Here is a 25097-nt window from a genome sequence, read left to right on the forward strand (position 1 = left end):
TTACATTAGAATAAAAGACGTTCACTTTATTTATAATAAAAGAAATATACATTATAAGTTTCTTATTTTGCTTTTGTATGTTATATTAAAGAATTATGCTAAATGTGGAGGTGGAGGAGGTATTTGCATTCCTGTGGCTAGAAGTGCTGGTGGTGGTGGTACTGGATTAAACATTGGTGGTCTTGGTGGTGGTGGAACTGGTACCATAGTTGGTCCTAAACCAGGTCGTATTAAAGGAACTGGAGGTGGTGGTACTTTGCCAACTGATGGTTTTTCATTCTTAAATGCAAACTGCAGGAAAAACTGTTTTGTATCCTTATTCCAATGAGTCCAAAATTTTCCTTCTGCCTTTTCAACTTCTCTACTAGGCACCTAGAACATAATTATACTTTTAAATAAAAAATCGCAAGTAAAATCCTTAAAAATATTTAGATTCATATTGTTGCTATTTACCTTAAAAGCTATAGTTTCATAAGGTTCTGCGGCGAATAATAAGTACTGCCATTTACGATCTGGCGGTTCAACTCTTTGTTCATATGCTGACATAAATCTGTGCCGTGGAATAACATTGTCGGCAACTTCTGGATAATCAACTTGGAATAATAAGCTTTGTTGTCCCGATTCTGGATCACGTTGTTTTGTTACCCTATAACCGGGTCGTCCAATTTTTACGAACTTTTTTGGTTCTACCCGAGGTTTTTCAGGAGCAAGAGTTTGAGGTGCTTCCTTTGCTTCTTTAGCAGCTCTCCTAGCTAGGTTAGCTTGATGCTTTTTACCCTGTGTATGGGCCAGATAACTGCCCTCGTTGTTATGAAGCGTTAAACACAGTTTACATTCATAAGAGCCTAAATGATTTTTCATAAAATATGGATCTTTGTTAAGATCAATAGTTTCTAACGCCAATTGTCGTAATCGTTCTCTTCTGTCTCGATTACTCTCTGACCAGGAGGCAACGCCTCCACCGCCAGTTTTGCCTCCAGGTCGATTTTGAAAATCCATCCTTAACTTTTATATTTCTTGCACTTATTCAAAAACGATTGTATGTCCTTTAAAGAATATAAACACACGACGCTTCTACGTAACATAGGTTAACTTTGGTTATGTTGTGTATATATACAACATGGCAGGTAACTATCTTCAGCGCTTGGACGGTCAACATTGGAATCAATCTGCACCCCTTATCAGATGCCTGAACCATTTTTGAGTATGAGAGTTATTATTTAATAACATTATACCGTCATACAATCCAATTTTCGTTTATTTTAATTTATTTCAAACTTAAATGTTACTTACATCCGATCATTTTTAACTCTTATATTAAAATTCATAAAAAAATATATGATTTTGAATCAAGTTTCATTATCTTATTAAATATTAACTTAAATTACACGATTATTTACAGCCTTTACTGATATGAATCCATTAAAAGATTACCATCCTTATCTTTAAGACGTATTCTACCATTTGAATATCTTGTTTCCTGGGTACCATCAGGGTACATAAATTTAGTAGTACCATCAGGATATTCTCGTCTCTAAAAAATCGTATGAATTATGTAGATGTATGTTTTCCTTAATTTACTTATTGCGTTGTATGTTCATGATAATTTTTATTTACCTTATGAGTTTTAGTATGTATTTCTTGCTGTCCATTTGGTAGAGTAAGAACCTTTTCCCCATTAGTAAGAATTCGAATTAATGTTCCATCTGGTAATGTCCATCTTTCAGTACCATCTACTTCTAACATTCTTACTGAACCATCTGGAAATAAAACTTCTACTGTTCCACTGTGTGATCGTCTTTCTACTTGACCGCTATAGAACAGAAAAAATTGCATTTAATATATAATGGATTATCATTTATAAAAATGATAATCAAGTATTGACTTACTCAGAAAATTCTAAAATTTCTAAACCATCTGGCATTGTTGTGTGCCACGTTCGAGTGGATGCATAAAAATATTTTATCTTTCCGTCTTTATTAGTTTCACGAATGTCTCCATTATAATATATCAATCTAGTCAAACCTTGATCAGGAAAAACCTTTTTAACATTTCCATTTGGAAACTGATATTCTATTGAACCATCTGCGCGTTCAATTTGTTTTATATGTTGTTTATTAGCATTATCTTGGCTACATAACATTGTATTTTCCGCATGTGCATTATTAAATGATTCGTTCGATGATCCTGACTTTGGTTCTTCATTGTAATTTTCTGTGCAAGCTTTTGTAGGAGACATAATATGTATATAATCATTTTGTATCTGTGATTGTATCTTATCATTAGAGTTACTATGATTAAAAGCTGAATTAGATTCTTTATAAAATTGTTCATAGTTTTCTTCATCATTTGTTATGGTATCTAATTTTTTAAACTTAATGTTTAAATCCGATTTAAGTTGACTCAAGTTTTCAGAAGTACTAGATTGTTCATGAAAGTCGGTCATGTCCGATGTTGCTTCTTTAATTAAATTCTCATATAAACTACGTTTCTTTGCAATATTTATCATAGTGGTCTGATCTTTTTGTAGTTTTTTATTCATAACATCTTTGCTGTTAGTGGAATTATATTCATTATCTTCTATATTTTTAGCACCTATCATATTTTCTGTCTTATTTATTGATTCTCCTGATTTTCCAGCGCTATTATCTGATGAAGTGTCACTAATTTTTTTAGACTCCTGGAGCTGCATATTAAGTTGTTTGTTAATTTGATGAATTGCCCTAGTATTAGAAAAGGTTCCAGGTCTCCCTTTATTTTTATTGTTATCTTTCTTCAAATTTTGTAATCTCTCAACTTCCTGCTTTAGTTTTGAATTTTCCATTTTTAGTATTCTCATTTGACATTTTTGTCTAGATTGTGCTGCATTCCATCTACTTTCTTTTACGTGTATTTCTTCTCTTAATTTTTCTATTTCTTCTTTTAAATATTGTATTTCCTGTCTTTCTAATTTACTTTGTTGAGCTTTTTCTTGTGAATCCCTCAGTCTACTTTCTAGTGCGGCTTTTTCACGCGCTAGCTTTTTTCTCTCATCTTGTAAACGATTTTCAATTTGTTTTCTATTTTCCTCGAAATTTTTTTCTTTTTCCGTATATTCTTTGTGTATGTTTCTATGATCTTCTTGTAACTTTTTCCGTTGTAAAGATAGAGCTGCATTTTCCTTACGAAATATATTGATTTCTTGCTCTAATTCCAACAAACGACTTCTTAGAAGTTCTGATGAAAAAATAGTTTCATTTGTTTCTTGTAAATTTTCCTTAGTTTCTTTAACTTCAATTACTTCTTTACCATTGTAATTGTCTACATATTTGCCTATCTTTCTACTATCACGTTGGTCCATACATCTTTTTGATTGTTCAGTGTCATTAGATGTATCAATTTCCTCTAATACTGAATTATTTTGGCTACAATTATGTAGGGTATTTTGTTCATCATCAGAAGATTGGTTTGAAAATTCTGACTCATCTTTATGAAAAACACTCTGATGGAAATTTGTTTCACAATCTACTTTTTCCTGAATATTATAGTGTTCTGATTTAGATTTATAATTATTATCTTGTATTGTACTTTTTGTAATTATAGGAGCTTCTAAAATCTCTGATAAGTTTTCTATATTAGATGTTTCTAGAGTTGAAGAATCACTCCAAACTTTGTCATCTGAGAAGTCTCCTGTTACTAATGACTCAGTTGATATACTAGATGTATCTGTTAATTCAATAGTCTTATATTCATTGTATTCAGAAAATCTGACATGAAGACTAACATCTGAGTCATTATTATTTTCAGTATCATGAACTGTTCCTGTCTTATTATTTTCACTATTATTTTGCATATTATTTTGTATTATTTTTTTATTTATAAAAGGAATCAAATCACAATAAGAATCAGTATTTTTATTAAACATTCTATATTTGTAAGCTTGGTTGGATTTTAAGACTGATTGCTCAATACAATTTTTAATTAAGGGACTAATTTCTTGTCCTCCATTAACTGTGTCATTATCCATTTTGTATTTACCTTTTTTTATTTTAAATGGCGTTGACTGTTGCAGAAATGCAATGACTGCACTGGATGTAGAACAGAAACTAGAATTTTCTGCTTTCTCTTCTAATAATTCAAATATTCTTACTTCTTCTGATTCCTCCTGTGCACCACACTGAAAATCTGAAGTATTTAATTCAATTTTATTCTTAACTTCATTTATATATTTCTCTAATGGTATATCTGAAGTATTGGATTCTGATTTGCAACGAAGTTTCTGTTTTGGCAATGGAATGTTTTTTAGAGATAAATGCTTCCGAGCTGAATTTGTACAATGTGTATTTTTTGACAATGTTGTTCTTGAAGATTGAGCAATATTATTACTTTTGCTTTCATTCTTAGAAGGCTTAGAATTAGATTGCATACTGTTAGATAGAGAAACACTGCGTGATCTTGGTTTCATAGTAGGAAGATGCAATCTCTGATTCAATCTAAATCGGGATAAACCTTCTCCTTTCTTGAGAAATGGTCTTTTCACCTTTTTTCCTGAATTAGTATTAACTTTTTCACAAGGTATATTATCACAATCTTTCAATTTTTCTTCAAGTAGTGTATGAAAATCTTTTTTTGGAGAAGGAACTGGTAAATCATCAATACAAACATGAGTAGTTACTGATTTATCAGGTGGTAGTGGTGCTATTCCATCTATAATAACTTGCCCACTTTGTATTTCATGTTCTGGAGAAGTTATGATTAGCTTTATATCATTCTTTGTGTTAGACATTATTTTATCTTTTAAATGTTCTTTCAAATGACTATCAGTAATAATTGAACTTTCAGTTAATTCTTCTGTAGGAGATTCTTGTTGTAAAATTTGATTTTCAACATTTTTATTATCAGTATCAATATTTGAATTATTTGTACTTAATACATCTTCATTAAGATCAAGTTCCTGTATTGATAACTCAAGTGCTTTATATATACTGTCCTGTTTTTGAGTTAATATCTCTCTTTGTATCTGTTGCTGTTTCAATAATTGTTTTTGTTGTTCAGATTGCCATTGTCTCAACTTTTGTAAACGTTCAACTATTGTTGCTTCTAAGTCCATTTTTGAATAGTATGTAATATAAAGAAATTTTAATACATATGAAACATTCAATTTGTTGAAACATGTATGTGTACCAACTATATGTTTTTCAAATTATAAACGTTTGTTTAATCTATCTGCATATATGTATATGTCTGCATGCACATACAGATATACAAAACTATTTTTTTCAACATTTTTAAAATCATATTATAATAAAAGGTTTTCCTTTATGCATTATAGAAACATTATGTGAATACAAAATAACTAAAACTACTAAAATTTATAAAAAAGAGAAATGTAAAAACATATACATATATATAAAAGAATTTATTTTTTATTCAGCATTTGGAAATAAAATGTTTACATATTTTGAATGCGAATACGCATATACCTTTAAGTCGGAGCAAATTAAAAGATGAAATTATAAAAATGTATTATAAACTATGCAAAATATATCAAAAATTAAATATGTTAAACTAATTGTTTTCGAATCAACACATTTAATATTTTTGTTTCTATACACCGGTTGACAGTTCAAAACAGTTTAAAAGTTGTATATATATATATATGTTTATCGAAAGCACTAGGGAATGTAACTAAATACGATATATCGAAACATTTCGATATTATCAGTGTAGGCAGTAAGAAAATATAACTAGTTTAGGCAGGTATTACAAACATACATTTTTTCAATATTTCGAACATAAAATTCAAATCTTTTATTATCCATATGAAGACATTTTTACAAATTTGATTCACAGAACACGCGTGTCGAAGGTACTAACAATTAATTCTAAGTACACAATTTTTATTTTTAAATAAATTTTCATTTATATTATAACAAATAAATTCATCTTTTCTTTTACTGTTGCTTTTTAATCAAGATCTGAAAAGAGGAATGAATGTATGGCACATTTTATATGTATTACTATTTATACAATTATATTATGAATATTTTTCTGAATCACAGATTATATATGTATAAAGATGGCACGAAAATACAACACCTATCTAGCCACCTTTAACGTCGTAATATGTATATAAAAATCGGTTTTATTGTTATTTACACTATTTTTAAGAAAATACAAAAATATAATGCCTTCAATATAAATACCTTAATTCTATAACTATTTACATTATTTCAAGAACAGAAGGAATGAATGTAATACTTGAACAGTAGTTCTTTTGCATTTAACAATACTTTTCGTTTTAAGAATCTGGAAGACATCTTCAATATTTATTCCATATGCTTCGTCTATAATTTGAAAGATTTGTAAGTTCTATTAACGTCGTTGGAATGTTTTCTTTCATCTTTCTGCAGAAAACAATAAATACACAATATGTAAAGTCAGAAATTCGACCTTCAGAAAATAAAGCGGAAAATAAAGTAAGAACAAAAATGTGATAATAGACTGAACATGCAAACCTTATACTATATGTATAACGTGCATATGAAAATAAAGTGAAGTTGGTGCAAAATAAGTAAACAATTAATATAAAGATATTTCTACAAATAAAATGTAGATTATGTCATTTGAATATTGTCTGTAAAAAATAAATAAATATAAATTTACAACTAAACCTAATAGCATTAAATACCAGTGCCATGCATTGCACACATTAATGAAGGTATACTTTAGAAAAGCTTTCATGCTAATAGTTAATTGCATTCCAGCAGTTAAAGGCCATTGCAAAGAAACTTAATCTTGATAGCACAGTTTTAAGCCAAATATGTTTCAAGAAATGTGTTTCTCACGGTTTCACATTCTTCTCCAAGTCAAAATATTTATTGAAGTACATCGAAGAAGTATGCTGTTTCTCTTGCAAAGATTCAACAGACTTTAAGGCTGATGTACCTTGGAGTTCCTCTAATTCTCTTACTTTATCTTCTAATTCTTTTATTCGTCGGCATCGTGAATGGCATAAATCTTTTATTAATGCCTTATCCTTTTCCAGTTTCGTTATTTTATCATGATCCTATAAAACAAATATTACAATTAATATTAAGTTAAATTATTACAGTACTTTTCATTGTTACATACATCCATTATTCCATTATTAAGAGATCGTGATGTATTGTTACAGGTTGTTTGACAGGCCTTTTCTCTTTTATTAATTTGCCATCGTCTACACCTGTCGCATTCCCATACATCAATATCATTTATGGTCTTTCGAAGTTTTCTTACTTCAGAATTAAGTTCACTGGTCTATGAAAAACAATAGAATTAGCAATTAATTTTAATGAATATAAATAAAAAATATGATTTTTATACGTACTCGTTTACGATATGTGCACAAATTTTCTTCAAGTTCTTTACATTTCTGCTGATAAGGGAAATATTCACTTTGGATTTGAATTTCTAATGCTGCAATTTGACCATCTTTTGATACTAATTGTAATTCCAATTCTTGAATTTTTTTCCTCAATATTTGACAGGTATCTTCATTTTCATTAACATCTATGTCAACAATTTCTAATTGTCTTCTTTGATTAAACATCTCATTTCTGCTATGTCTCCGTCTAGTATTCTCAAAGGCTGGACTAACTGATCTTGAACTACCGGTACTGCTTTTCAAATCTAGTTTATTCTCGTATTCCTTAAGTTTAATGTATAATTCGGAATTTTCTTTCCTCAATACATGTAAAACTTTTTCATTATGCAATTGCAATTGATCCTCAAGTTTCTTGTTTCTTTCATCTAAAAGTTTCAATTTTTCTTCCAATTCATTTGCCAATTTATTTTCTGTTTGGTTAACATTCAGTTTATCCTTTAAATTAGAAATTTCTGTATCGCGTTCACTTATGATAGCAATATATTTTTCTAACTGATTATTAAAACCTTTGTTTTTAGCAGTCAACTCTTTTATCTGACTTGCATATGCTTTGTTCTCCCTGTCTCTTTGGTTTAGCAACAATTTTTTACCTTCTAATTCTAATGCAATTTTATTCTTCTCTTGAAGGAGAGCATCATATTCTTCTACAGATAAATACGGAATGTTTTGTTTATACGATGATAGAGTTTTCTTCATCTCAATATTTTCTCGTGACAGTAATTCATATTGTCCTTTCAAATTGACTAATTCTTTCAAAATTTTATTTTTACTATCCTGCATCTCATTTATACGATTACTTGCTCCTTCTAAATTATTCTGCAATCTTTTGTTTATGTCTTTTAATTCCTCCATTTCTGCTTCGGCTTTCAACTTACTTGTACTGTTCCTTATCTTTCTTTCTAGTTTTGCATTTGCCTGTTGCAATTCTTCATATTTATCTTTCAGATTATCCAGTTCCTCAACCAAAGCTATATTTCTGTTATTTAATTCGTTTAATTGCTTATTCAAACCAACATTCTTTATTTCCTCAGAATTTAATTTATCTTTAATTATTGTAATTTGCTTCTCCTTTTCCATTTTCAGGTTTTCTATCTCTTCTTTATATCGCTCTATACTTTCCTTTCTCTCTTTAACTTGACTTTGCAACAATTCATAATCTGGCATAACAATTTCAAGCTTATTCTTGTATTCGGATAACATGTCACATTTATGTTTCAAAAGTGTTGTAATGTTTTCAATTTGTGATGCCTTTTGTTCTACTTCACGGTTCACTTCATTGTAGGCTTCTGTAAGTTGTTCAAAATCAAGATTCAATTTATCTATTTTCTGATGGTTCAACTTTAATTCTGAAGAATTTGCATCTATGATATTCTTCAGTTGTTTTTCATTGGCCTCAAGACCTTCAATATTACTTTTTAATTCCATGTTTTTAGTTTTATAGCTTTCTATGGTGCAAAGAAGATCTTCTATTCTTTTCTCATACATTTCTTTTTCAAATTTCATTTTAGAGAGAAGTTCAATCTCCTTCTTCTGATAACTTTCTTGTACCTTTTTTTCTCTTCTTTGAGCAACGATAATTTCTTCTTCTTTTTGCTGAATATCCACGTTGGATTGTTTATCTAGTTCCGTCTGTAAATTGCCTAAATCATTTTCAAGTGCTTCTATCTTTTCTTTAAGTATGTCTTTCTCGTAGTTATTTTCATCCAGAAGGCGTTCCAAATGATTAATTTTACTTTGTTGATCTGCGCATAAAGCTTCGTGTTTTGTTAAATCCATTTGTAATTTTTCAGTTTCTGTTTCAAGTTCTTTAACCCATAATATCATACGTTTCTCTGCATCCGCGCTTTGTCGTTTTTCATCTTCTAACTGTTGTTTATCCTTTTCGAACGATTCTCTCATTGTCTTAATTATCTCTTCCTCTTTTGTCATAATTGCTTGAAGGAACATTATGAAAATTTCGTTCGCGGTTTTGTTTAAAACATCTGTGGAATTTATTTTATGTTTCAGTGATTTCAATTCTTTGATCATACATTCTCTAATGGTATCCAACTCTTCCTTCAATTTTTTATTATCGTTAATCAAAACTTTCTCTTTATTTAATATATTCTTTGCTTTATCGTTTATTTCGTTGAACTGTAACTCAATATCCTCAAGTTTTGTAAGTTTCTGTTTTAAATTATCATTTTCTGAGGCATATTCGTGCAACGTTTCATTAATTTTGTTTAACTTAATTTCAGATTCTTTGGTATATTCCTCAAACTTTGCTGTTATACTTTCAAATTCATTCTTATACTTCGCCACTAAATTATTTTCAGAATCAACTAATTGAACTTCAAGTATCTGTAACTTTTCCTTGAGGGTTTCTTTTTCATTTTCACTTTCTTTCAAAAGATTTTCTAGCTGACAAATGTTCCTTTGCAGTTCTTTACATAGACTTTCTTGTTTTATCAAATCCGCTTGAAGCTTTTCTACATCTGATTCTAATTCTTTTGCCCGCAATATCGCACGTTTCTCTGCTTCTGTACTTTCTGACTTTTCTTTTTCCAATTCTTCATATTGTTTTTTAAATGACTCTAATTCATCTTCATATTTACGTTTAATCATTTCTGTGGAAATGCTTAATTCGTTCTTTTGATTAGTCATCAAGTCTAACTCCTGTTTCAATGATGAAATAGATTCGTTCAAATCATCGATCGTTCGATGCAATCCTGTGATGAGAATATCTTTGCTTTCTCTTTCAGCTTTCAAATCTTCTAATTCTACCTCTAGCATCAGTTTTTCGCTTCTTATAGTTTTCTCTTGTACAGAGAACTGCTCAATTTCTTTATTCATATTTAACACTTCATTTTCAAGAATCTCTGCCTTCTCTGTAGCTATAGCTGCTGATATTTCATTATTAGATACCTTCTGCTGTAATTCCTCGTTAATATTCCTCAGTGTATTAATTTCGTCCAACAATTTTGCCTTTTCTGCCCTAAATTTATTCAGTACGGAACTGAAGTTGGTACTATTCTGTTTTAATTCATCTATGTCATCTTTGACTTGGTCGATACTTTTTTGGATCTTTTCGATTCTACTTTCAGTTTTAAGTCCAGACTTCTTTGGTGTAGAACCGTCGTCTGTATTCTTTATATCAACTACTTCATCGTGGAGCTTTTCAAGTTCGTCACATTTCTCTTTGTATAAAATTGATAGTTTGTCTCGGTCATCTTTTAATGCTTGTAGTTCGTTATTTAAATGCTGAACTTTTTCTTCTACGAAACTTACATTCATTCCATCTGGAAAACTAGTATTGAAAGATGAATCGGCGAAACTTAAATTCAGATCTTGATTAACTTTAACTTTTAATGCTTCGGTATCGGCACATTTGCGATTAAATTTTCTTTGTAAGTCTTCCAGTTTGTGATTTAAAACTGTCGCTTCAAGTTTTAAAGCTCTACGATTCTCGTTTAAATTTTTCAAATGCGCACACTGACTGCACGATGATAACTTTAAATCACTTAACTTTTTATTCAAACGAGTTAGATGTTTAATCTCCTCTTGCAATATTACAACTTTATTTGCCAATATCTCATCATTTTTCTCTTGTAATACTTCTATTGTAGAGTCGTCTATTTTTGTGACACTATTTTTAGTGGACAAACGTAACGTGTTATTACTTTGTTTTTCATGACGTGAATTTTCAAGATCTTCCATGGTCTCCAATAAATTATTTGAAAACTTTGTATTTTCATCCGTTAACATTGTTATTCTCATTTTCAATTCTACAATTTCGGCTTTCAAATGTTTATTTTCTGATCTTATTTGGTCTACGTCGTCTTCATCAGAATTCATATTGTTTGCTACAGATAATTTGTTTCTTAAAATATTACACTGTTCTTTCAACATGTCATTTTCTTCAATCTTATCCATTAAGTCAGTAGAAAATTTGTTATTGTCTGCAACTAAACTACTGTTCTCTTCTGTAAGAATTGCAACTTTGTCCTTGTATACACAGTCGTGATCATATAAAAGCGATTTACTTTCTTTAACGGTTTCGAGTTCTCTACTTTTCTCTGCAATGATAGTTGATAATTCAATGTTTTCTGCTTTTAACGTATCTATTTGTATTTGATACTTAATAATTAGTTGCTCATCATTAGATATTTCTGATGCTCTTGAATGAGTATGTTGTAACTGTTCGTTCAAAACCATTAAACCATTTTCTAAATTCATTTTCTCAGCCATAATGTTTGAAATACGTGTATGAAGCTCATCGATTTCTTTTTGAAAGCGTTCTCTTTCAATTGTTAATTTAGTCGACATTTCCACATTTTCATTGGTCAGTAAATAAATAGTTTTTTGTAATTTCTCTATATCTAATCTCAGACTCTGAATATCATTTTTTATTTCGTCCAGTTCCTGAATTTTTAATTCTAAATCTTCTGTTAATTTAATCTTCTCTTCTTCTAATTGCATTATCAAATTTGAAGACAACTCATTAGTTCCATTAGCTTCAGTTATACGTTCTTCCAGGCCCTTAAATAATACACAACATTAGATAGAATTAATGAACATACCAATATGCATAAGCACAAACATTAATTACACTTACATGTATGCAACAATCATTTTCTTCGCGTATCACTTGTTTCTCCAAGGTTGTAAATTCCCGCAGTTCGGTAAGATCTCTTGTCAGATCGAAAATATATTTCCGTAAAACATTCTTTGGTGTACTGATACAGAATTATATATTAATAATTCAAATTATACATCAATGATATTACACTTTATTAATAAACACCTACCTTAAGGTCTGTACCGAAGAATCTTGTTTTTCAGGTGTTACATAGAGACTATTATTTGAAGATGCGATACTAAAGTCATTTTCTGTACATTCAACGCACTTTTCTTCGGTACTATTTCCGTTTTCTTTGGTTTCATGATCTGGTTTACACTTAAGTAATTCAAAGTCTGTAAAGTAATGATGAGTTATTGAACCACAAACAACAATTTCAACAAAAGAACTGCACAGATACACATGTATTTACTTTTGTTTGTAAAATCGCCTGATTCCCTAATGCTTTTTCTGCATTGTTTCTCAGGTGACATTTCTTTTATTGTTGGTAAACCAATCTTAGTATGAAATATAGGTATATACTGTTTGGATATTCTTCTAGATTTATATTTAGATGATTCCTCGCAATTTTTTATACTTCCAGAAATAATTTGACTCTTTAATAATTTTATTTGTTCAAACAAGTAATTAATGTGATCTTTCTCTTGCAAATTACTAGATTCTACTTCTTCAAATTCTATAGAGTTTCCATTCCTCATTTTCTAATAACAAGATTTGAACAAAAAAATATATAATTAATACAAGAAATTATTGTAATTCTTCAAATAAGAGTACGGTTAATAATATATACTTTTAGCTCTATTTGAAGTTCAGCTAATTGTTTTGAATGATGTCTTAGAAGTGATGTAGCAGATATAACTTTGTTTCTTTGTGGCTCATTTTTAATGTTCTTAGCTTGAGATGCAAGTCTAATAATTAAGAAGAAAATGTTAGAAACAAAATAATAAATACATTAATAACATAGTGTACTAGTATACTAACAATAGAGTATAGTATGTCTCATCTAAAGCAACAGGTGTCACAGTACATATCAATGCTATTAAAGCATTACCATCTAACGATGACTGTAACAATTCTGTTAATCTGGTGTTATCACAATCAGTATTTTTCTGAGCAACTCGTGTTTCAGTTAACTGTACAATTAGTGATTTTAAAGTATTAAATGATATATCAATCTGACATTCCTCCGTAAGATCTTTATGATGAATTTTAACAAAACCAGTAAGATCTACCAAGTTTAATTGTGATACTTGTATAAGATCTTTTGAATCTTCTCCAATTTCTTGACTTTCAATTGTCTAAAAATGATGTTGGTTTATTGTACAAGGGTATAGAATATTTAAAATATAAAACATTTCATGCGATCTTACAATTCGAAATATGTTATGACTACTATTATATTTATTCCTATTAGTTGTCTTTGTCTTTTTATTGTTTATTCCTTTTTCCATTATGGATAACATATCATTTGGAGAGTTTGTAATTTCTTCTTTACAATTAATGACTATTTGCCCACTGTCATTTTTGTCTAATTTTAAATCAGTTTCTGTTTCATTTAAAAGATCATTTATTTTTTCATCATAAATTTCTAAATAGGATGTTCTGAAAGGTAAGAATATTTTTTCATAAAATCAATAAGCAATAATTTGTGTTTGTATTAATAACACAAACCTTAACAAAAATTCACGTCCATTTATATTTGAAATAGCATGAAATATGTAATCAATAATATGTGGTATTACTCCTGGTTCTTCTGAAGTACCCAACATGGTATATGTTTTACCTGAATTACTTTGACCATAAAAAAATATTATTCCATCAAAACCATCTATAGCACCATCAACAATAGGTTTTACAATACTATTGAACACACTGGAATTGTTTGCATTCATATCAAAAATATAATCTGTAAGTATAATATTAAAAATTAACAGTATCCAATGTTAGTTAATATGTTGATTTTGTGTGAGTTGTTTATGTTTGTTTTCCTTTCAAAGAGCATACTCCAATTATAATTTAAAAGAAAACTAGGAAATAGAAACAAAATATGTCATGTGATAAAAACCATAAGTAGGGTTATATTTTAAATAAAAATACTTTCCCTTAAATGAATTATTCACACGTACCAAATTGAAATCCATTATTCCTCTGTTTTTTTATTTCTGGATCCAAGGAAACAATAGAGTTTTCCTGTACGATCCATTTTATTGATAAATTTTCATCTTTTTCCTGTTTAGTTAAAGGTTTCAGTTTAATCCCCACTTTAATACCGTTTGACATTTTTCTTTTGGAAATATTTATCACGAAGCAGCATAAGAATTTAGAACGAGGCAGCTTTGTCCTGATATTAATTTCTGCGTCTTTCCAGTCTCATTACACGCCACTTCCACGGCTCGCAACTGTCATTTGAAATGACGACTGCTTTAGCTCGCATTTAAATTCAAATTCTCTGCGGTGCGATTGGTTTATTTATACATACATGCGTTGCAATAAGCAAGAACGTGTTGAGACTGAAAATACTGGGTGGTGTTTATGTTGAAAGAATACTCAAAGATTATATATTCCAAAATTGGATGCATATTTATTTCATTAGTCAGCGTGCGTTTTAATTATTCATAGCGGCAATTTTACATTCAGAAAAATTAATAAAAATCTTTAAAATACATAACATCTTACAAGTATGCAAGTATAATTTTAATTAATGAAATGAAAACTATTGAAAGGAATAAAGTTATTTATAACATTGATATTCATTTCTGTCTTTAGCTTTTGAAATATGCAGTGTAGTCACTGAAGTATATAATTTAAAATTAATAATCGTTTTGTTCGATCGTTTCGATACTATCGAATCTACAAGAGGCGCAATCGATAGCGGTGTCTGCTATGATAACTTTCTGTTTATAAAGCATAAATTTGTTGACAGAGAAATATTGTTATATGTACATTTTTAATTATAATTGACTAATTTATCGATCTAATGTTATTAATCGTATATAATATTAGAAACATTTTTCGGACAAACATTTTCTGAAAATTTGTGTTATAAATGTTGAATAGGTTAGTGCTTCATTAAAAACATGTTCTAATTTAATATTTGATGACACTCTAAAATACTGAACAAAAAATATAAACTTATTATTAAAGTTATCTACTTTATACTTGTATATATTTGTTCATTACTTGTACATTTAGGAAGCACAAGTATAATGGATCGCAGCAAGGCAGGAATTGGTAGGGGTGCAAAAAGTAAAATTGCTCAACATCCTCCTGATTTATTTGCACTTGGATCCAAAAGTTCACGTAGCGAGAGCTCCGATGTTAAAAGGCCAGGGGTTATTCATTCTAAACCAAGTGGTAGTTCTTCAACTTCTGGTAAATATATTATTCTTATTTTAATATATGTTTAAATGAAAATTTGGAGAAAACTGAATAGACTCTATTAAAGTTACTGTTTATGATTTTTTTGTATGAAAAATTATGTAGGAAATGATAGGAAAAAGGAAGCACCATCGGGATCACTTCAGAGTTTTCAGTATATTCCACAAAAGAAGCCTAAACTTGCAACACATGTGTCTCATCAACGACCACCATTTTCAAGTGCAGAAGCTTGGGAATTAGTAGCCATAGATAGCGATCCAGCAGACTTTGTTCCAATGGTTCTGGAAGCTAATGATAATGATGAAGGTGACAAAGTGATTGGAATTATCTGTGGTGCCATTAAAACGCTTAAAAATCAAAAGTGGAAACCAGATACATTGGTTTACATGGGACTATTATATTTAGCAAAAATTCGTCCTTCTATTTTTTCAAATGATTGTATACTACATGCACTATCATCGCTACTAAAGAGGGATCAAGCACATAATTACAAAGCTAAAGGAAACCCATTGGTCCCTGTACTTGCAGCTAATTTGTTAATGAAAGGATTTTGTGATAAAAAAAATTGGCCAGATATTTTTGTAAAGGTTGTTCATATATACATATATTTAATTATTTATATTTATTCCTTTACTTTAAAATCAACTTGTATTTTTCCTTTTTTTTATAGCTGTACATTGAGGATGCTTTAGGTGAAAGGGTATGGGTTGATCATGAAGAATGCAAAGGTTTTGTGGATAATATTTTAACAGGTTTTAACACACGGCATCCGCCGAAAAGCATTTTACAACCAGAACTATCTGTCTTAACACCACGCGATTGTCATAGTCCATCGACGATTGACGACGAAGACACTGGATCTTCATCTGTACAATTTTCTGGAGAGAAAGAAAAAATAGAATTTCCTGTAACTCCCAGATATGGTCATTGTATAGAGAACATAGAATTAATTGTTCTTGAAGCTGTGAAAGAGCAGTTGAACAGGCGGCAACCAGAGTCAATTACTAAGAACTTTTTAAAGTTACTTTCTTCAGCTTGTGGTTTTGTAGAAATCAGAAATATTGCTGTTCCAAGATTAGAAATGTGGTTACATAATCCGAAATTGATGAGACCAGCTCAAGAATTATTGAGTTATATTTGTTATAATTGTACTTCTCATACACAGAGGGACGTTGAAGTTATTAGTCAATTAGTGAAAATGAGATTAAAGACCAAAGCTGTAATTAATTTATATCTAAACGGTGTAAAAGAATTAATTGGTTTACACCCAGAGAACTTATCCACTATCTTGAAGCATACAATTTATAATGAATTATCGAATGCACGAAATCCGAATAATATGCCAATGTTGGGTGTGATGTTTCAAACATTACCTGAACAAGCGGCCAAATTACTTGCGGAAATATTTCAAGACTTGTTGATGAATCGAGAAGACTATCTGAGACCTCTGCGCGCTTTGCTCCGAGAAATTGTACGTGTCTGTCGGCACGATATTAATTTACTTATCTTTGCGCGTACGTTAATGACCGAAAGGCAAGATATAGCACAACAATTGCTTAATTTTGAATTTAAAGAACGAGTCTTCATTTCAATCGCCGATTTATTGTGCTTGTGTATGTTACTGGCTATCAGTCCTCAAGTCAAAGAAGCCGCGGCATTAGCACAAAGAGGCGACAAAAAGGACATTGCTTTGTTACATCAATTTCAGAACATGGTAGCAACAATACAATTCGAAGCTGTATTATGGTTGCAGAATTCAGCACCTCAAACGTATTCTATTGGAAAAAATGAACTCCTTCATGCTTTGCATAAAATTTTATTACTTGAATCTCCAGAACAGTACTATAAGTTGGACAATTGGCCTCCTGAATCTGATAGAGTATTTTATCTTCGTTTAATCTCCGATGTCCCTCTATTACAGAATACATTATTGAAACTGTTGCTACTTGGATATTCAAAAGTAAGTATCCAATTTTTTTATCGTGTCTTATCTTAAAATATCTAATTTAATATTTTGTGTTTAAGGAAAATGGTATCACGCATTCGGAAACTTTAGATTTGGTAGATCAATTAATACGACGAGCAGCAGTTAATTCGACAGAAAGTTTTCCGACATTACAAGCGGATAAATTAAATATAATTGAATTAATTTTCAATCTTTGTATTTATCAACCTCCAGGAACTATAAACATACCATCAAAGTATTCAAACATATTTATAATACTTTAAAATTGATTTAATATTTTTATATCAATTATTTATTTCTTTTACGTAGTTATGTTCCACCAACTTTAGCAATATCGAATTTGTATTGGAAAGGATGGATAATGTTATTGATATTAGCTGCTCACAATCCATTTACTATTGGTGCTGTTGCATGGAAACGATATCCCATTCTACGAACGCTTATGGAAATGTGTATTACGAAGTGTGTTTGAAATTTGTTGCAAATTTAAAGGTATTTGTACGATGTAAAAGTTTCAATATATTAATGTGATATTATTTTACAGTCACTTCTCGTATCCTCCACCAACGATGGCTTTACCAGAAATCATAGAACAAGAACGTTCGAAAGAATTGCAAGTTGAAGCTATTGAAAAGCAGGAAATATTGGAATATGAATCACACTTAGCCGCTGCATCAACGAGAATACAAATATCGGAACAGAATAGCTTGTTATTGTCACAACTGATGACGATGGAACCAACTGGCATTGCTAGGAGACCACCTCCAGCGGTATTGGAACAAATACAATCTTTAAATGTGTCCCACAGGTTGGGACACTTATTGTGTCGGTCTCGCAAGCCAGATTTCTTGTTAGATATAATACAAAGGCAACAACAAAGTTCTTCGCAAAGTATGCCTTGGTTAGCAGATCTTGTGCAAAACAGTGAAGGATCTCTTAGTCAATTACCTGTACAATGCCTCTGCGAATTTTTATTATCTACCAGTGCTCAAACCGTGGAGAAACAACCAAGACAACAGCAGTTACTGGCTCATCTTCAGATGTTGTTGACCGACCCGGAACAAGACCGACAACATGCTTATGAGGTTTTAGAATATTTCTTAAGAAGATTGAGTAGCCAACAAACTGGTAGTCGTCTTCAAGCGATAACAGGCCTAAAAATGGTTCTTGGGTCTATACCTACCGAAGAAGAGCCTATGGACATAGACGGGGAAAATGAAAAGTAATGTTACAAATAATTATCTGTCATAATATTACTTTAAACGTATAATTAATGGATATTTGTTTTAGGGAGGTCTGGCTTATTCGAAAATTACCGTCTATACCTCACTTTTTATCAGTACGGTCTTTGGTTTCCACGGCGCTTCGTGGAGCTTGTCAAGTTGAAAACAATCCTGATCTTGTACACGCTTATATATCCTATCTTGCTACGCATACTACAGAAGATGACTTACCCGAGTTGACCGATTTAGCGAACGAAATATCTCAATTAGTGGTTGAACGAAGCACAATAATAGCAGCTATTTTGCCACAGCCAGAAATTGACAACTCTCAAGCTAAACAAACTTTACACGCTTTCATGGCAATTATTTGCAATTACCTAGAAAAAGCTAGATCTCCAAGAGCGGAAGAGTACACGTGGTCTGAGAGCCAGGATCAAATATTGGTGCAATGGAGTACAGGAGAAGAATGTACCATGCATATTCTAGTTGTTCACGCAATGATAATTCTCTTAACTTACAATTCCGAGGACGATGAACTGTTTGACGTTCTATTAGAAACGTGGTTTCCATTAAATACAGAACCACCTAAAGCTTTTCTTGTCGACACTAGCGAAGAAGCATTGCTCATACCGGACTGGTTGAAGTTAAGAATGATTAGGAGTAATGTGCCACGTTTAATAGATGCAGCTCTCAAGGACTTGGAACCACAACAGTTGGTTCTTTTTATTCAAAGTTTCGGTATTCCTGTACCCTCGATGACTAAATTACTTCATACTTTAGATGCTGGAGTGCAAATCGATCCGAGTTCAGTTGGTGAGGCGGTATTAGATAAAACTTACATGGCACAATTAGTTGAAGTTCAACATAGAAGAGGAGCCACGGGTGGGCTTGTTTTTGTACAAGTTTTACAATTATTGGAACCACAGTTACCCGATGAAAATGCAGTGACTGTTGGACATTTACAAGAACCATTGCCTCTTAGCGTTATGGTTCAAAAACAGTCTGTCATACAGTGTTCTGTTAAGACAGACGTGCCGCATTTGATCAACAGATTATTTATCGAAAATATACCAATGAATCAAAAAGTAGACGCGTATCGTCGATTGCACAAAACCTTAGCGAAAGATTTACAAAAATCTGCGAAAGAAAGCGGAGCTGTTGTCTTGGCGATACAACACATATACAGTGTATTAAGTTCAATGCAAGTTAAACAGTTTTTAGCTTCACTTGTTCATATGCCACAGTTTTCTTGTACATTAATGCGGATAATATTGTTACCTTTAAAAAAATCATCTACTTCAAAACAAGTGGTCGAATTGACACGAAATATGTGTTTGAATTTAATACAACTGATCGGAGATGTAAAAGCACCAGTTTTATCAATTTTAAGAGACTTCGCAAATGTTCAATTAACTAAGACACCAAAAAGCATGGAATTAACAATGTTGATGCAAAATCGAGATCCTGGCTCTATCTTAGAAAGTACAGATCCTGTAAATTTAGAAGCGGTTGGAAGGAAGTTATTAGATATTTGCTTGAAACAACAGAAAACTGATGTTCTTGTTGAAGCAATGGCAAGATTATTAGTAAACGATAGCAACGAGGGTATTTTAAAACCACGAACGGGTTTATTAATTGATTGGTTAGCATCTGTAGAACCGGAATTAATTGGTACATGTCCAACTCTTCAAATGAAGCTTCTGTTTGGAAAAACGAAAATACAAATGAAAGTTGATAACAACATTGTAAGCTCACATTCGTTTAGACCTTATTTGTTAACTTTATTAACACACAGAGCTAGTTGGGCAACTTTGTACAAATGTATCGGACATTTATTAGACAAATGTGATGAGGGGTAAGTGAAAAAATAATTGAAATTTCAGGAATATTGTATTAAAATAATGAAAAATATTCTTTTTATAGGTATGATCCTACGGCTGTTTTAGATTTTCTATGGGCGTTAACTTGTAATCCAAAACTTTGGCAAGGCAGAGACAAGTTTACGCCAAAGCATTATGTGCCTGAAAATATTTTACTTTTACACGAGAAACAGTTATTGACATTGGTGGCATATTTAGTGGCAGAAGCTGTTATCATATGCAATTGTCAAAATAGGAACGCCGCAGTTGCTCGAATGGATTCTCGTCTTGATTTATTGTTACATTGCGTTTCCACAGATGATCATTTAGTATCTAGTGTTGTAAAATACTTGGCTGAACGTATGATGAATGATTCAGAGTATGTTTATTTCAGAGTTATTACTTCTCTTCGATAAATGCTTCTGTATATAAATTTGTGTGTTTAATTTTCAGCGTAGATTCTGATATGGCACACCAGTTTTTATTACATATGTACATGAAGATACCAAAAGTGATATGTTACTTGGACACTTTTCAAACTAAAAAGTTTGTCGGAGGAGCAAAGATTACAAAATGGACTGGTTCTGTTTTGGATTGCATGAGCCATTCATTGTTGACAGCTTTAGCAGCAACACCAAGACAAAAGTCCTGGAATTCGAAATCTCAGGATTTCGAATTGTGTGCTCGAAAAATGGCTGCTGTGCACCCTATTTTAGTGTTGCGACAACTTCCAATGTTAGCATCATCGTTAATGGGAAGAAGTTATTTGGATTTTAGCCAGTTTAGATCAGGCCATCATTTAAATCTTTTTGTACAAATAATGGGACTGTTAGAACTATTACAACCACATTTGTTTAACGAAGAACATCAAACTGCTTTGGAAGACACACTTGAGAATTATTTTCAATGTTTTCAAGTATGTCATGAGATACTTGTATATTATAAAGTTCGACAAAACTCGACACTTGTAATTCGATTTTATTTTCAGAATTACGGACCGGTAAAGGATCTCATACCTTTATTAAATCGGTTTATTACACTATTGCAGGGATACATCTCTTATGATCCACAACGAGCATTGAAATATTTGCAGAAACACGCTCAGGTTCTTCAGTAAGTAACAGCTTTAATCTCTTTTGATAAACTTCAGACATTAGCTTACACTTACATATAGTGAATTACAGGCACACTATCCAAATTTAGTATCGCTTAGAACGCTTGTGTCGAGTATTCCAGTGTTAAAGGAAGGAGAAGATGTTGAAGAGGTTTTAATTACGATTCCTCCTACTCCTCCGCCATCGGATCCCATTATCCCACAACATTGGCCATCATTGTTAGCTACTTTATCTAAAATGCAAGGCGAAGGTATTATTATAAGAAACATTTTAATTTTGATAAATATATTACAATCCAATAAACGTGTATTTGTTTCAGACGTATTTAGTGCTCTCCAGGAAATCGAGCATTTATCGTCTCGAAAGCCTTCAGTTTTGGAATCAGTAACAGACAATATAGCAGAGTTACTTGTCTCCCCGCAAAGTAATATAAGATCTCTTGCTCATACATTATTAGCGAGAGCATTAAAACATCGCCCTGAATCAAATACAAATATATTGTCTGCGTTTCAAAGGTGTTTGGATAGTTCTAGAGCCGATATTCTAATGTCAGCTTTGGAGAAGTTACCAGAAATTGTATTATGTATGCAAGGTAAACTATTATCATTTTTGAATTTATCTTACCGCTCTTTTTAATAATATATTTATTGATTATTAATAAACACGCTTATGTTGTTTCAGAACATGCTTTACCATTGATGCAGAAGGTATTTGAATTAGGAGTAAATTCAAATGTGAATACTATACCATATATAAATAAAACCATTGCTCTGTTAAATACACAGCAAGGTTGTTAATACTATAAAAAAAAAACGTAATTTTTTATTTTGTATAAAATAAAATAAATTTTTTCTCATAAAAATGTTACTTATTTTATTTTCTTCAGGTAATAGGTCATCAGTGTTAGAAAAGTACTGATGAAATTGTTACAATAACAAATTATAAATAACATTTAGAACATACATAAATTTGTACCTGAGGTTATAAAATGTTCTTATTGTATTACAAACATATTATAAATAATATTATAGGTATATACAATAGACTAAGATACGTCTAACAAGTCATAAAAAAGCTGCTGGTGGTACATTGTTAACTGTGTACATGTTCATGAACGTTGTGATAGCAGTTCTTATATCCCAATTGGCATCTTCAAGGTATTGGTGACAATATTTCATGTTCATTGTAGTCAGTTCATGTAGAAACGTAAGTAACTGATCCTTCTCAGAAACACTAAAAACAGTTGGAACAAATTTTGGTGCACTTTTTGTTTCAAATTTTACTTCATTGTTATGTGTTCCTGATGAATTACTATTAGCAGGTGTTCCATCAAGATAACACTGATCGTTAGTAATACAATATTCATCATCTTCTTTTTTCATGATAATGAAAGTTCTGTTGAAAAACATTGGTGGACATGAAACTTCTCTAAATGAAAATAATCCTTGTACAGAAATTGCAAGATGTAATTCCCCTTCGTGTAGTAAATCTACTTGAAATGTTTTTAAATGATGTATAGTAGGTGGTTGACTTCTAAATGTTGATATAATTTTCTCTGGACCACGTAATAAAAAGTCTTGACATTTGGCATAGTCAACAAATTTAAGTAGATTCCTATTTGCTCCAAACGTTTTAGTTAACTGTTTATGAACATAATTTGACACAGGTCCTAGTGTCATAGAATAAAGAGCATCTCTATCATATAAGCCATTCATTATTTGTCTATCATTTTGATCATATAATGTAAAATAATGCTTTACAAATTGTTTGATGAGACAAGTTTTTGTACCATCTCTTAGAAAAGTACTCTGAATATTAGGGACAAATTTTTGCTCCATACCTATTACAATTCCGTCCAATTTTTGTAAATGAGGAAAAACATTTTTTACTGCTTGTACATAGTCCTGACATTTATTGTATTTTGTACATAATGGATTTCCATCCAACCAAAGTTCGCTTATTTTGAATTCACTAAAATACCTTAAATATTCCACATCACCAATTTGATTGTGCCTTAGATCCAATTTTGTTAAATGGTAGTTAAAGAATTTTTCAAGAAGGACAATGGCTGTGATTTTATTATATCTTAAACTTAATTCTCTAACAGGTAACTTTGAATCACGATTGTTACTTAAAATTCCCATTTTGGTACATCTTAGAACAAAGTGCAATACTTTAGGCAAAGATATAGGACAAAATATAGAGCCTAGTGATTTTTCATTCTCAAAATCATCAAGATTCAATACCTTTTTAGTTGGCTCGTATCTATAATATAATGCTTGGGCTATCACTCTGTTTGGATTTAATTGTAGATCCTGAGAATTTAAGTATCCCAACACAATATCTATGTGCAACTCTTGTCCATTTGGCAAAGCTATACATAAGCCTTGCTTCACAAGCTTTTCAATAGCATTGGAGTTACACTTTGCTATGAAATTACTCTTATTTGGTTCTTCTTCTTTATACATAACAGGCAGTATTATTTCAGGTTCACAAGCAAGAATGATTACTCTTAATACTTCCTTTGCTTTATATTGTCCAATACCAAAGAGAATGAATTTGTGCCATAAGTCTTGACGTGAAGCTATAGTTGATTCTTGAGCACTAAAGGATGGTTTAGTATGGCTCAATCTCAATGGTTCTAAAATTGTCATATTTTCAACTGCTTCTGTGTTTGTCATTGTTCTTGATGATACATACAATAGTACTTTATGAATGTTATGCTTTTACTATTGTAATCAATACTTAATTAACAATTTATTTATTATGCAATCACTTTATTTACAAAATTGAGTTGCAAATAAATCATTATATGACATTATAAAATAAATAATTTTGTATAAACTTATTGAAAACAATAATTGTAAGGAAAATTACTTTTCTAATATAATTTACAACTAGCTACATAGTAACACCATGTAATACTTCTTAACTCAAACTCTTGGTACTTATAGAAGCATGTTTAATTGGAAAAGATAATTTTTTGATAACATTTCCTTTATACAGAACAACTTCTATGTGCATACAAATGTGCGTTATTAAACAAAGCATGTATAACAAATACTTTACATTATAGAATACAACAAATGTTGTAAAACTTCAACCTTTGAAGTATTCAGTGAAAATTATTTTCTTAAGTCATTTAAATTCAACCAATAGAATTATTAGATATTTTGTTTTAACTGATCTGAACTCAGTTTTTGTTACATGACAGATATGTTGTAAAGGATTATTACACGTTTGAAGAGTTACAAGCACCGCTGCCAGATGAAGCCTTCATAATGAACAATGCACCACAGGTGAGGTTAAATCTGTATTTAGAGAGCACGGTTGGTCTCTGTCGTACCTTTTTTACCAGACCCTCTTTTAATTTTTGGCCCTTTTTGATTCTACTTTTTTATGAAATAAAGACTGAAAAATTATTCAAATAATTATTTGGCAAATTTGTATTTAAAAAATATCGCCATAAATTATTTTTAAAATTCGATCCTAGCGTCATTTATACAAGAATGGTTGAAACCACTCGATAATTT

The 25097-nt window shown here is 30.8% G+C and overlaps 5 protein-coding genes across 7 annotated transcripts; 1 reads left to right on the plus strand and 4 right to left on the minus strand.

Annotated features, from left to right (window-relative positions):
- Window positions 1-11: 11 nt before the first annotated feature.
- Window positions 12-1153, minus strand: LOC114878703 (splicing factor 3A subunit 2). Its single transcript, XM_029192804.2, has 2 exons — window positions 454-1153; window positions 12-372 (listed from the first exon to the last, which is right to left on the minus strand). The coding sequence occupies exons 1-2, from the start codon at window positions 997-999 to the stop codon at window positions 94-96; spliced, it is 825 nt and encodes a 274-aa protein (XP_029048637.1). The 5' UTR covers window positions 1000-1153; the 3' UTR covers window positions 12-93.
- Window positions 1154-1240: 87 nt separating this feature from the next.
- Window positions 1241-5402, minus strand: LOC114878701 (centromere protein J). The gene is made up of 3 exons (XM_029192802.2): window positions 1890-5402; window positions 1618-1813; window positions 1241-1534 (listed from the first exon to the last, which is right to left on the minus strand). The coding sequence occupies exons 1-3, from the start codon at window positions 5087-5089 to the stop codon at window positions 1406-1408; spliced, it is 3525 nt and encodes a 1174-aa protein (XP_029048635.2). The 5' UTR covers window positions 5090-5402; the 3' UTR covers window positions 1241-1405.
- A 364-nt stretch (window positions 5403-5766) lies between these two features.
- LOC114878700 (kinesin-like protein KIN-7O) lies at window positions 5767-14576 on the minus strand. The gene is made up of 12 exons (XM_029192801.2): window positions 14150-14576; window positions 13695-13929; window positions 13394-13625; window positions 13005-13321; window positions 12814-12931; window positions 12436-12724; window positions 12193-12358; window positions 12000-12120; window positions 7349-11923; window positions 7114-7278; window positions 6828-7048; window positions 5767-6386 (listed from the first exon to the last, which is right to left on the minus strand). The coding sequence occupies exons 1-12, from the start codon at window positions 14301-14303 to the stop codon at window positions 6302-6304; spliced, it is 6678 nt and encodes a 2225-aa protein (XP_029048634.1). The 5' UTR covers window positions 14304-14576; the 3' UTR covers window positions 5767-6301.
- Window positions 14577-14793: 217 nt separating this feature from the next.
- On the plus strand, window positions 14794-22469 carry LOC114878687 (integrator complex subunit 1). 3 transcript variants are annotated; one of them, XM_046289997.1, is made up of 15 exons: window positions 14797-15080; window positions 15216-15395; window positions 15507-15988; window positions 16072-17361; window positions 17427-17602; window positions 17677-17829; window positions 17912-18589; window positions 18658-20445; window positions 20514-20828; window positions 20903-21365; window positions 21438-21562; window positions 21624-21814; window positions 21884-22156; window positions 22246-22378; window positions 22451-22469. In XM_046289997.1, exons 2-14 carry the CDS (start codon window positions 15230-15232, stop codon window positions 22359-22361), a joined length of 6216 nt encoding a protein of 2071 aa, XP_046145953.1. In that variant the 5' UTR covers window positions 14797-15080; window positions 15216-15229; the 3' UTR covers window positions 22362-22378; window positions 22451-22469. The 3 variants fall into 3 exon arrangements, with proteins under 3 accessions (XP_029048613.1, XP_046145953.1, XP_029048610.1); XM_029192777.2 differs by lacking the exon at window positions 22451-22469 and having other exon boundaries at window positions 22246-22426; XM_029192780.2 differs by lacking the exons at window positions 21884-22156; window positions 22246-22378; window positions 22451-22469 and having other exon boundaries at window positions 14794-15080; window positions 21634-21748.
- LOC114878688 (nuclear RNA export factor 2-like) lies at window positions 21710-25032 on the minus strand. The gene is made up of 2 exons (XM_029192781.2): window positions 22540-25032; window positions 21710-21796 (listed from the first exon to the last, which is right to left on the minus strand). The coding sequence occupies exon 1, from the start codon at window positions 24243-24245 to the stop codon at window positions 22629-22631; it is 1617 nt and encodes a 538-aa protein (XP_029048614.2). The 5' UTR covers window positions 24246-25032; the 3' UTR covers window positions 21710-21796; window positions 22540-22628.
- Window positions 25033-25097: the final 65 nt, after the last annotated feature.

This window comes from Osmia bicornis, chromosome 2 (genome assembly GCF_907164935.1).
Source record: "Osmia bicornis bicornis chromosome 2, iOsmBic2.1, whole genome shotgun sequence".
NCBI classification, from domain to species: domain Eukaryota; kingdom Metazoa; phylum Arthropoda; class Insecta; order Hymenoptera; family Megachilidae; genus Osmia; species Osmia bicornis.